This window comes from Nannospalax galili, unplaced genomic scaffold, assembly GCF_000622305.1.
Source record: "Nannospalax galili isolate Female #2095 unplaced genomic scaffold, S.galili_v1.0 scaffold9, whole genome shotgun sequence".
Classification (NCBI taxonomy): Eukaryota; Metazoa; Chordata; class Mammalia; order Rodentia; family Spalacidae; genus Nannospalax; species Nannospalax galili.
Window position 1 is genome coordinate 6,017,278 of NW_008360332.1, and position 13,491 is coordinate 6,030,768.

The following is a 13,491-nucleotide window of genomic DNA, read 5'->3' on the forward strand; positions in this document are numbered from 1 at the left end:
AAAAAAGATCTCCATTTCCATTTTTAAATACAGAGTTTCATACAGAAAAATTCATTTTTAATGCAATTAACACTAAGATGTTTGCACATGCGTTTCTGATCTCTATATATCTGATTATTATTAGTCACAGTTGGTTACTTTCTGAGCTCCTTAGCATCTGAGCATGGATATAAAGTCATCAGGTAGATTTAAATGGCAATGTTTTTCACATCTACTAATTAAGGAACAAGTTTTTATGCTCTGAAGCATTATTTTTTTTTTAATTTATACACCCACTTCCCAGGTAGTACCCCCCCATAGCCTCCCTCCCCCGACTACAGCCCTTATACTCTCATATCCCTGCTACTGTCTGCTGTGTTGTCGGCACCCCCAGCCATTCCCCATTACTTGCCCTTCTGGTGAATCTAGTCAGCCTATCTAGAGGTCTTTGTTTTAGGAGGGACAGGGGTTCCTCATCTAGTGGCAATCAGTTGTCAATATTCCTTTGGATAAGATTGGGGTCTGCTGTTCATTTTCCCAGTTTTATGCTGGGTTAATATCTGGGAGTCCCTTTGGCCACCCTGGCCAACAACTCAAAAGAAGGTATCACCTGTTGGCATTGTTGCTTGTTATGTAGCATTTTGGTATACATATGGACTCTTATGAAATTATATTGGCTCCTTTAATCTTTGGTTATACCTTCCTTTTGGGTGTTTAAGGCCATACAGTTGGTCCAGATAAACTGATTTATTTTTACTCTTAAGGTCGTTTGAGGATCTGTTCCTCAGGGGTCACGTGGGCTTGGGAGGAGCCCCTGGTTGGTGTTACCCATATACTCATGGGTGTGGGGCCATTCACTGGAGTGTGGTTGACCTCACTCTTTAAGATGTGGAAAGAAAACTGACTCTACCTCCCCTGGAAGGCATCAGCTGTCAATAGCTCAGTAGCTCAGCTAGGGATGGGGGCTCACAAGCCCCATCCCACTCCATGCTGGAATGTTGGCTGGCTTGATCTTGTGGAGATATTGTTCAGAAAACCACAGCTTCTGTGAATTCATGAGTGCAGTGGTCCAGTCATGTCCAGAAGATACTTTCTATCCAGTCCTCCCCAACCTCTGGCTCTTGCTATCTTTCTGCTCTTCCTTCATGATGGTCCCTGAGACTTGGGGGGAGGTGGTATGGTACAGATTTTCAATTTGTGGCTGAGCACCCCGCAGACACTTATTACCCGCACTTTGACCAATGGTGAGTTTCCCCATTAACTGCTGTGATATTATTTTAATAAAAATATCTTGTCAGACTCTAAATAAATACCTTTCTCATGTGATTTCATGACAAAAGTGTTAGACTTGAAGTTAGAATACCCATTGAGTCCCAGGTATATAGTGCTTAATAGTTGTATAACCATGAGAATTTAACTCCTTTTCTCTCATCTGTAATATAGGGTCAATGGTAATATTAACTATCCCATAAGGCTATTAAAAGAATTAAGTGAAAATTTCAAACTTTTTGTAAATACTAAAGCTCTCCAAGTTTATTTTTATTCATTTTATTGTTTTTATAATATCTATAATACATTTTGAAATTTATAAAGAAAGCTTTTAAAATAGCATATATAAATAATTTATAAATACTAACGGGTGCTGTAGTGTCAGAGGTTCTGGGATGAGTAGCACTAATAGATGGTCATGAATTGGATTCTTACCAGTTAATGTCTGATTATAGGGAGCATTGGCTGCTGCAATACATTCCGACCAGATCTGACTCTGTTCATCATAAGACATCACGAAGAGAAAGTCACAGGCATCTGCAATTCCAGTATAATTATAGCACCTTTTGTCTATGCTCTTTGGGGACCAAGCTACATCAAAGGTTACCTGTGAAAAAACGTATTATTTTATGTAACATGATAAACATGCATATTGTATCAGATGTTTTTAAGCATATATTCTATTGCCTCATACTACCCAAGAAAAAAACTACTGCTTACAGTATACAAAAATGGGATTTGACACATGGAAATACATTTTGCTACTACATTTCACTGGCCCACACCTGTCTTTGAATATACAGTGACCAAGAGCAGGACACTACAGAAACGAGTTTCAAACCAAATGTTCTTAGAGGCTGGGCTGGTAAGATCGCCTGGCCGAGAGAAGCAGGTTTAATAACACACCATGGTGGTGCCCTGAACATGTGGCGAGTAAAGGCACAATGAGGAATTCCAGTACAAAAGATTTTAAAGTACTGTGCAGGTTACGTAGGGTGCTTGCTGGTACTACCAGATGGAGTTGTGAGTCCCGATGTTACAGTCAGAGAATGATGATGCTTCATGACTCAGAGATAAAGATTCATCAATTCAAAATCCTTAACAATCATCTAAATGATCTTATTTTCTGGAAATAGTCAAATGAAACGAGTGATAAATTATCTTTTATTTTGGTGATTCAGACTTCAACGATGAATCTCTTTAAAATATGTTTGCTACCTTAACTAAATATTAATGAATTTTAAAGTGTAGAAATGTTCTAAAATTCCATCAAATGTTTTTTACTTAACTAGGTACCCAGTAGACACTTAATAAAACGAGACACTATGTAAAACTTTGTATTTTAGCTAATTTATCCTAGCAAAACTTTCAGACTTTCTCCAAGTTCTCCCTGTAATTTTGAGTGTTCACATTTCTACAACAAATTGTTATGAAGTAAACTTTTTACATACTGAACCCCATTTTGTCACTGCCTCTTATTACAAAATGGGAGGTATACTGCAGTAATAGAATTAATGACTACCTCTAAGCAGTTACATTTCAAATCTGTCGTATTATTTATCTGCCTTGAACACTAAGAGTCTTTTCACTTGACTCACCTGTCAGGGAATGTCTTATATATTCTGAGAAGGTATTATTAAAAGACGAGAAAGCAGGCCTCTTGGACTTTATATCAGCTCCATTACAACTTGATCTCTGTCACTGATAAGTCACATAAGGCATCTGAATCAACCTTCCCACCTATGAGAACAGGGATATAGAAAGAACTCTTCAAGGCATTTCTAGCTCTTCTAGCTCTTTAATCCTGTGACCACAATATTGTAAATTCAAATCAACATTCCTCTAAACTCAGTTTCCCACTCCAAGCTCTCTGTTCTAGAAATTGTCATTTCCTAATCACCAGTTTAGGAAACTTTGAGCTGTCTCATGACTCCTTTTCTTTCATTTGAGTGGTTTTTCACAGTTCTGTTCCTTCCTGTTTTTTATTATGAAGTTTTCAAGTATTATTTCAAGATTAATCCTGTACAAATGATACACACATTTTAAAATACTCCTTTTCATTAATTCATTCAAGGATGGTAAATGGCTCAGGGTAAAGGCACATGCCACTGAGCCTGGAGACCTGAGTTCAATCCCTAGAACCTACATCATAGAAGGAGACAATCGACTCCACAAAGTTGTCTTCTGACCTCCACACACACACATACACCATGCTATATACATGCCATGTCGAACATGGGCACATACGCACGTGTGCACACACACTAAATGTAAAAACACTTTAATTCACTCAACATTACTTATTGGACGTTTTCTGAGTTATGTAAGAGTTATGCTGTCCTCCCACTCTAAGCTGTAATCTCTAGCAGTAGATGGTTGCTGCTTGCTAGTCCTCCTTTCTCCTGTACATTTTCATAATACTGCAGAGTACTCTTCTAACAAATCCATTATATACAGAATAAGCGTATTCTTCCCAGAATATTCCACAATCCAGCCTACCTTTGCAACTATATTCCCATGAACTCACCTAATATAAACTTTATGTAATATATTCACCTAATAGAAATTTGTCCTCTACCTCAAACATGGACATTGATATTCTATGCAAGGTTTGGCTCAATCTCTTTGATCTTGCCCTTCCACTGTAGTTTTATCAGGATTGGCAAACAATGTTTTACACATGCTAATTAGTTTCTAGTAACAGAGAATGAAGGAAAATAGAATTTCTGAGACCAAAACTTGAGATGGATGTGGTGCCCTGCATGCCAGGTGTTTGTTACTGTCAATCTATACTGAAAACTTGAATTCCACACTTAGAACATTTATTGAATATTTCCTGAGCGCAAGGGTTATGCCATCATCCAAATGTAAACTTCAAATTTCCTTCTTAGATGAATAAAACCATAGGTATATTAGTTAAGTCATTTAATTTTTTTTTTTTTTTGTCTTTTTGAGACAGGGTCTGCTTGTAGTCCCAGCTGACCTGAACTCACTATGTAGACCAGACTGGCCTTGAACTCACAAAGATCTGCCTGTCTCTGCCTCCCAAGTGCTGGGACTAAAGGCATGCGCCACCACATCTGGCATCATTTAGTATTTTACCAATGAGTCTGAAATTCATGATAACCAACTACACCAGAATCACATAACACACTTGGTAAAAATATAGTTCCTCAGGCTCAAGTCCAGAAGCAGCTGCTGATCAATGTCAAGAAATTGTAAGTAAGCACTCTCACATGATCCTGTGGGAATTGTTGTTTATAGTACCTGCACTGCTCTATCTTGGATGTATATTCACATATATAATATAGACTCGGAATATTTTCATTATATATTGGTGGGTTCTGCATCCAAGGATTCCACCAAACACAGATAAATTTTTTTAATTGTCTATGCTGAACATGCATAGACATTGTTCTTATCCTTCTCTCCTCAATAATACAAAATAACAGCGTTTACATTGTATCAGGTATATATAATACAGAGATGACTTAAAAAATATAGGCATGTATGCATAGGTTATATGCAAATACTATATCATTTTATGTATAGGACTTTAGCATCAGCATCTGCAGATATTGGTATCCACACAGGATCCTGGAACCAGTCTCAGTGGATGCAAAAGACAAACTCTGTGTGTGTGTGTGTGTGTGTGTGTGTGTGTGTGTGTGTGTGTGTGTGTCCCTTAAGTAGATTTAAGAAAAAAAAAATTGGCTTTGTTGAGACAGCATCTCACTATGTAGCTCAGACTGACCTTGAACTCAGTCTTCCTGTCTCCACTTCTTAAGTGCTGAGGTTTCAAACATGTACTGCCACATCTGGCAGGATTTAAAATTTTTAAAGGCAGAGACCATTTATTTACTAAGTAATCATTTTTTTTCAAGTACTGGTATCAAACCAAGGACTTCATGTAAATTTCTGGAAGTAAGTCCACAGTGTGCATATATGTGTGTCCACAAGCATTTATTCTCTTTTAAGACCCTGGGTTATCTTGATGTGTAACCTGGTTTAAGAATCAGTGCTCTGGAACCACACTGTCCTTTGTTACTTACACATTGTGTGGCAAGGTGCCTTGTGCTCTGATCTGCTCTGATCATGTTCATGGCAGTAGGAAAGCACCATGCCCACTGTCACAGTTCTAACAGGCTCTATGGAATTTAGAGTTGCCGTGGACCTTGAGTGCTTCGCAGATAACTCAGAGACTACAGAGCAGGTGAGACAATTCTTCAGAAGTATCTCCATTCTTAGGTACTAGCTGCTTCTGTCCTACACTGGTAAAAAGCCAGTTTAGGCCATCCTGAGTTCTTGCTACCCCATTGCCTATCTAATACTGCAGGGAAGTAGGCAGAGCAATCCCAGTGTTGTATTTTGATGGGACTAGAAGCTGATAACCTTGAAATTTCCTAACATTAAAATTCTAGAAAATATGTTTTAGAAAATATGTACAGAAATTCTTTCCCATCCAATCCTATAAAACTAAAATAGCATTCATCATGCCTTTGTGACTATATTTTGATTCAAAGACCACGAATATTTATTTACCTGCGATCCTTCAATCTCACGGTGGAAGACTTCTGTGGTTTCTTTGACCAAAGCTGTCAGTGCCTGATATTCAGGGGATAAACAATTAACTTCTTGCTCTATGTCTATATTAATTCCATCCATATATTGAGTTTTGGCCAAATCAAGCTTGTCAGCTATCCAGGATGCCCTGAAAGTAGGATCAGTGATTTCCTTTAGGGACACATCTCCTGTGGAAAAAGCGGAAATGAGGCATGCATATGCTTTTCATAGTTAAATGCCAGTTACTTCATAAACCAATTCCCAAAAGGATCAAAATGTCTTTAAAACATACCTCATTATTTTGGAATATTAAGCCTCTAATTTGTTTACCATGTGGAGAAATATGCCAAAAGAACTGAAAATTATTGTGCACTAATCTCCAATGTAGTTACTTCCTATGAGTGAAATCATTCTCAAATTAGAAGCAGAACTTGTAGACTATGACTAAAGGTCAGTGTGCTAATTAGGCAATCACTCAGAACCAGAAGTGGTTTAATTCCTTAAAAATATATGTATTTGTGAAATAGAGTTAATAGCATCTAAGACTAATGTTAGGCCTTGAAAAATTGACTCCAAAACAGTAAGGTCTAAAGCAAATGATAACAACTACCAACTGATCAGACATAGCTATCTGCTAAAAACATACCTTTCAGCACTGCTCTGGCTCCTTGTGAATGAGCGTAGCACATCAGTTCTGAGTCATATTTTCCAAAAACTGCCACAGTTGTAATCTGTGACCAGTCATAAAATTTCCAAGTTTTCTGTCCAACATCAAATACAAAGACCTATCGGGTCAACAGGGATAAGCATCAGCAGTTAAAACAGTATCATGCTGACATCCCAAATAAATTAACCATCGCCATATGCCAGACACTGTAGTGGGCATTGAGGGTACAAGAATGAATAAGACGTAAGGTTTTGAATATAATCACTGGCAGACACAGTGGCTAGTGCCAGGGCCTGAGGGCAGAAAACACAGTCTCTGTGTAACTAAATCTTTAGTATGGCTAACACCTAAAATTTAGAGAAAGTGTAGAAAAGAACCAAAAAATGGTTAATCTGGGGTAGATCATGAAGAAAAAAAACAAAACTATGTATCGGCCCCCTTGAGAAGTTAAAATTTTATCCTGAGGGAAATGGAGAGAACAAAAGCTTTTTTAAATTTTTAAATGAAATCACTTTATTGTAATGAGCTCACAAAAGCATTACAGAGCTAGATTAAGGGAGCCACCAAAAACAGTTGCCCAGTACCAAATTCTGTGCATCTCAGTGACCTTCTATACACGGGGAATGGCCGTTCTGAAGCCATGGAGCTCCATAACCCTTAAGTGGGTTTTACACATTCACTCTCAGTTACCTTTTATATATTTATCCAATACACACAGATGAAAAACACAGAGAAGAAACTCCAAAACCAATTAGCTTCATAGTTTCATGATTTACACATCCTTTTACCTGCATTCCATCCTTCATTGTGATGAGGAAGAAAGGCAAAAACATTTTTAAATGGAGAAGGTATGCATTCTAGAAAAACCCTCTGAGAGGGACTGAAGAGGGGCTCAAATGAGTCAGAGCAGGGAGCTGGTCGATGACTAGAACAGCGATGTCCATGAAATCTAGTGAGTGGGGCATGGTGGTGCATGTCTGTAGTCCCAGCACTTGGAAGGCAGAGGCAGGTGGATCTCTGTGAGTTCAAGGCTAGCCTGGTCTACATAGTGAGTTCCAGGGCAGCTGGGGCTACAGGGAGACCCTGCTTCAAAAAGACAAAAAGAAAAAAGAAAAAACGAGTGAGCAGATCAGGGAGCTCCGAAAATGGTAAAATTGGGGTTTTGTGGCGAATAACTAAGAGAAAGGGGTTTAATGATATTCGAGCTTCTGGCTGTTTCAAAAGCAGCCAGATAGTACATCAGTTACTATATACTTTTTTTTTTAATGCAGCCCACTTAGAATAGTATTCAAGTCCAATTTTAAAGCAGCTAATGCCTCTCCAGCATTTTTTCCTCAAAGATAATTCCAGAAGCACAAAAGCCTCAATGGTCACGTTCCTTCTATCCCGATGTGTTAATTTATTGATTAAGCATATATTGAATTCTAGTAAGATCGAGGAGGAGTATTTTGCTAAGTATTAGGGGCACAAGGGTTAACAAAGATAACAAGGTCCACTAGGTAGGTAATTACAGTAACATTAAGGACTGCAAGGGAATGCAGGGGGGTGTGACAGGATGTAAAGCACATCTGCTGGCCAGGTGGGGCAAGAAAGCATCTCCAGGACTGCAGTCTGTGAGATGACAAAGGAAGACTGGTACCTACAGACAAAAGAGCATTCGCAGATGAGCACAAAGCCCGAAGCTCCCTACAACTCAGAATTCTGGGATTCCGGATGGAACAGAACGTAGCTAGAGCACAGAAATCCTGAGGGTATGGAATTCCATAATACTAATAAGGTAGCTGGTGGCACTCTTTGTAGACCAGTAAGAATATGAACTTTATCTGGAGATCCATGGGACTCCATCAGCCTTTCAAGCAGGGGTAACTGCTCTAAAAACAGAGGTGTGGGGGACCGCAGGGAGAAGAATGGAGGAGGAAGGACAGTAGGGACCACCAACCATAAAAGCAGACATTTCTTCATCTTCCCACCCAGAATTAACCGTAACTCAGTTTTCTGCTACGCAATGATCCCGTGTACTTCAGTAACACAGAACGTGAAACTGAATGGCGCATTGTCTTGGATTCATTTTCTGTCAAACCTTATCCCAATCTTAATTCTGGTAATTAAGATTCAAGTTGTTTTAAAAAACAATTCGAGCCTGGATATACTAGTACCTGCCCCCAAACTTAAGTAGATCTATTGAAAATACAAAGGAAAGGGAGGGGTTGGGTGTGGTGAGGTGTAGAGTGGCGTTTATCACCCTAAAGCACAATTCAGTCCTCAGCATCCCTCCCCCAAATATATGTAGTGCAATAATCTAGTTTCAGAAATGGAAAAGGCCAGTAAAGAACCCATTTGCTATTACTAGATAAATGAGCATAATTTTGCTTCTTTGTATAATTCAAAATGCCCACAAATACAACATAACCTACTAAGTACTGAGTGCCACAACAAATCAGATTGCTACAAAACCACTTAACTAGGAAGGCTTTGTACTGAGACAGCTGAGTGCCTTGAACTCAGAACAGGTTAATGAGAACCAACTAAAGTCTAGGTAGGGACTTTCTGCCAGATCACAAAAAGACAAACACCTATCACAGCCAAGAATTACTTCGCTTCCAGATTCAGTCGGTAAAAGACTCACTCCTCGGGACTTGGAGCTCAGAGCTTTTTGCAATTTGAGTGCTGACAATGACTATGAATTGTTCTTTGCTCAAAGCAACTTTTTTTCCTTTTAAAAAGACTTTAGGTTTCCACACTGGGCAGATTCTCCAAATCCACTTCCGCTGATTTCTTCTAAATAACGTATGCATACTTTAAGAAAAGACATTTAAATGCCTCTGCCTCAAAACTAACCTACAAGATTAAGACCTAGAAATTGTTCCTTCATTGTGCAAAGGAATTTTTTTTAGACTCAATCCTCTAACGTCTCTCTATCCATCCAATTCCTGCTATGGTCATCAAACTCCAGTCATGTGTTTTTACCGCTGAGGCTGGGTAAAGGAAAAAATGTACTGAAATACCCGCTTTACCACCCTCCTGGGTGGGTGTCAGGGTATGAAAAGTTAAGGTCAGCAGAATACTGTGCTTTCGGGAGTTCTGGGTGCTGAGATTCTTTAATACTAAATCCTCATTGCCTTGGAAATCAAGAACAGGTTCCCGACCTTACCCGCTGGAGGCGGACGGGGATCTGAAAGGAGCTGGCTTTGGGATTGAGATGCAGGAGAACTTGGCTGCTCCAGCTGGTGCTCACTGAGCCCGGAAGTTGCTGAACCTGCCCTCAGTCTGTAAACAGGGAGCTGCTCGGAGGGGTGAAGCTGCAGTTAGCACCACACCGCCTCTCCTGAGGGCCGGCTGCACTCTACCCTCTCCCGGTCACGACGACCAGACCCGGGGGTGGGGGTGGGGGGTCGCTGACCTCGAAGTCCGGGCGGTGGCGGATCGGGCTGCAGAGCGCAGGCTCCGAGCACGGGCAGCCCCGGGCCCAGAGCCGCGGCGCCAGCAGCAGCAGGACAGCGAGCCTCGGGACGCCGCACAGCGCGCGGGCGAGGAGACGCGGGTGTCCGGACTGCGGCCGCCACATGCCTGCAGCAGGACGGCTGGGCCAGCGCTCCGCGGGCCACCTCGGACAGACCGGCCTGCACCCTGGGGCGGGGCCTGCTGTGCCGGGGCGGGGCCTGGAGGGGCGGGGCCTGCGGTCTGGGGCGGGGCCTGACGGCCTCGGGGCGGGGCCTGCTGCGGGGATGGAGGAGGGTCGCAGTGCCTGGCAGCAGTATAGATAAGAGGCCATCGTGTCTCTCCATCCCTGGGAGAGTTCCCAGCTCTGGCTCAGCAGCGGGGCTGTCAGAGGCGGTCTTCGACTCAGATAACGCTCAGCTCTACCACTGTTTTAGTCTCTCAATCACTTTCTTTGGCTTTGCACTTTGAGGTGGTCGTGTGCTGCCCTCGGAGTCTGAAAGCCGAGGGAACTCCAGAAAACGGAAAAGTTTGACCAAGACAGTGAAAAACTATGAAAGGAAGAAGCTTAAACAGCAGAAAAAGGTATGAATATAAGGAGACAGATTGTGCAGGGTAAACTTCAAAAAACACCCACAGTACACCAAGAAAGGAAGGAGCAGATGAAACCACAGCAGGATTCAGTGTGGAGGGACAAGAGTACTTGGATATGAGAAAGAAAATAGCAAAACTGAAGGAAACTATCTATAGAGGATAACATTGAAGCTGTAAAGAGGAAAAACCTGGAAAAGAAGGCCAAACAGGAATAAGTTTGAAAAGCAGAACTGTACACAAGAAATGAGGAACTCTCAGGGCCGTAGAAAGGAAGAGGCAAAGAACAGATTCCAAAAGCTTGGAGGGGGGCGGTCACAAAGAAGAAAGAATGTGAAGTTTCAAAGGGACATAATTTCTACTTAAAATTCTGCCAAATTGGTCAAGTAGGGGAGCAAAGATTTTCAGTTACAAAGATTTCAAAATATTTACCCAGCATACATCTTTCCTCAAGAAGCTACTAGAGAATTTATTTCACCATAGAAGGAACTAAACGGTGTAAAGGGATTTTTTTTTTTTAAATCTAAAGCAGGAAAGAAAAGGGAAATCCCCTTAAAAGAAAGTAAATCCTATGGTAACTTGCATATCAATGTGCATCTAGTCTGGATTATATTATGTTGAAGAATTTGTATGTCATGGAAGACCACTTTCTAGAAGGAACAGATAGTAATGATCAAAGTCCATGTAAACATCTTTTTTTGACAAGGTACAAAATAATAGTAGTAGAGATTAAGAAACCTAATACAGGGCCTGGAGAGATGGCTCAGTGGTTAAGAACACTAATTGTTCTTGCAGAAGACCCAGGTTCAAATCCCAGTACCCACATGGCAGCTAGCAACTGTCTGTAACTCCAGTTCCAGGGGCTCCAACAGCCTCTTCTGTCCTCTGCAGGCATTGCATGACACAGGTGCATTTACCTACATATAGACAATACGTCCATGCACATAAAATAAAAATAAAAATTTTAAAAATGAAACCCAATACAATATGTTCTTACTATAATCATTTCACTGACTCTCTTTTAAACAATACGTGCATGCACATAAAATAAAAATAAAAATTTTAAAAATGGAACCCAATACAATATGTTCTTACTATAATCATTTCACTGACTCTCTTTTAACCAACAAGACAAGAACTTCATGTCTATACCATGGACAATAGACCTGAAGGAGGAGGGTGTCACTGAGCCTTTTTATTTATTCTTGTGAATGTGGCCACTGAATAAACTTTTTTTCTCTGTGTTATTCTGTAATTTGTCTCTTTAATTGGCCTTTGGGACTAAATGGCTGAGTCTAACTTGTTAGGGCTGCCAGAGCTCACACTCTGACTCTAACTTGATATAACAATTTTTCACAGATAATAATATCTACATATAAAATAAGTAAAACAAATATCCACATATCAAACCTAAAAGAATCTCCAATAAATTATTGTAAATGGGAGACTGAAGGGGTGAAGAAGGCCCTCTACTGTGACTGGAGCTTTCCTCTGTAACCTTTCCTATTGTACTCCAGTGTCCGTGGGAAGCCAAGGTTGGATTCTGTTAGCAAGCATGTCAGGCCATCTTGGTATATGGAGGACATGAATTAGAAGATTAAAAGTTCTGTCATAAGTAGTGCTAGGCTGGAGGGGAGCAGAGCTATGTAACAGTGGGCAGACTGGGAACAGAAAGTTTAAGAATCTAGAAGTCCCAAGGATCAAAGGAATAATTCTAAATCATATTGGTGTGATCGTGTACATGTTATCTGGATTTCTTTATAATCCCCCAAGTGCAGTCCCCACCTCTGTTTTGCTTACTCTAAGTCTATGTTTTGGACTTTGGAGGCATGGGCAAACATGGATAATAGTACTATCAGATATGAGTTTTCTCATCATGTAGATGAGAAAGGAAATGCCTCCAGTAGACATGGCATTTCCTTTTAGAAGCAATGTAATGATTAAGAGAAAGGAATTAAAAATTGCATAGTATCACTTTTGGAGCATCAGTAAGTACTTAATAATTAGTGATAATGATGGTGCTGCTCATGGTGATTATTCATCACTTAATTCAAGCACATACCTCTAGGTGTGTGCAGTTCTTCCAGAGTTAGATGGACATCTGTTTTTCTCGTCACTTCTCTGTGTTTATTATACTATATTGTCTATTTAGATTGGTTTGTCCAATAATAATTTTTAAGGACTAGTCTGGGAAATTAGCTCAGAGGTAGAGCACTTGCCTAGCATGGGCGAGAACCCACGTTGAAGTCCCAGAATCATAAATAAATAGGTAAACATAAGGACGTATTTAATGTGTTGAGAATAGCATTTACTGTTGTGTCTACATGCTGAATGTAAGCCTGATAGCCACAATGTCCCCAAGTTCACAACCTTGGTAACAAATACAGAAATGTGGAGTTTTCAGATAGTGATTAGCACTGTGACGGCATTTGAGGGGGAGATAGTTGCTTTAGAATAGGTGGCTAACATTTGAAATGAAATTCTGAAAAAAAGAAAAAAAAAGCTAACCATGCAAAGAGCCACAGAGAATAAAGGCACTGAGCCTGACAACAGACTTGGCTTATTCCAGGGTCTCGCTGTGTGGCTGATGCGTAACAGGGCAAGGAAAGAGTGCTGAAGAGGAAGCCAGAGGCCAGTGTTTCTGTGCAGGGTAAGGGTTTGGTTGGGGAAACCCTTTTAAAATCTTTAATTGGAGAGGTGCCTTGATCTTATTTTAGAGGACTTAACAGAAGAGATCGCATACACTGTTGGAGCTGGCTGCATTTGTTGACTAGATACAGTTTTTAGTCAGTTGGTGCATTCTGTGTCATTATCAGCTGTTAAAAATTTGTGTGTATATGTATGTTCATGCATGCACACATGTGTGCACAAGTATATGCACATGTATGCATATGTGTGTGGAGGCCAGAGGTCAATGTGGGATGTCTTCCCCAATCATACTAAATCTTATTTTTTGAGATAAGCTCTCCCACTGAACCTGAAAC

The 13,491-nt window shown here is 40.4% G+C and overlaps 1 protein-coding gene across 1 annotated transcript in view; it reads right to left on the reverse strand.

Annotated features, from left to right (window-relative positions):
• The window catches only part of Ctbs (chitobiase), a 16,774-nt gene extending 6,651 nt beyond the window's left edge, over window positions 1-10,123 (reverse strand). The window contains exons 1-4 of the mRNA XM_029560286.1: window positions 9,879-10,123; window positions 6,458-6,596; window positions 5,791-5,999; window positions 1,684-1,855 (exon numbers count right to left, since the gene is read on the reverse strand). Of these exons, the coding sequence (XP_029416146.1) occupies window positions 1,684-1,855; window positions 5,791-5,999; window positions 6,458-6,596; window positions 9,879-10,043 (685 nt within the window). The 5' untranslated portion in view covers window positions 10,044-10,123. The remainder of the gene's footprint in view (window positions 1-1,683; window positions 1,856-5,790; window positions 6,000-6,457; window positions 6,597-9,878) is intronic.
• Between the last annotated feature and the right edge of the window lie 3,368 nt (window positions 10,124-13,491).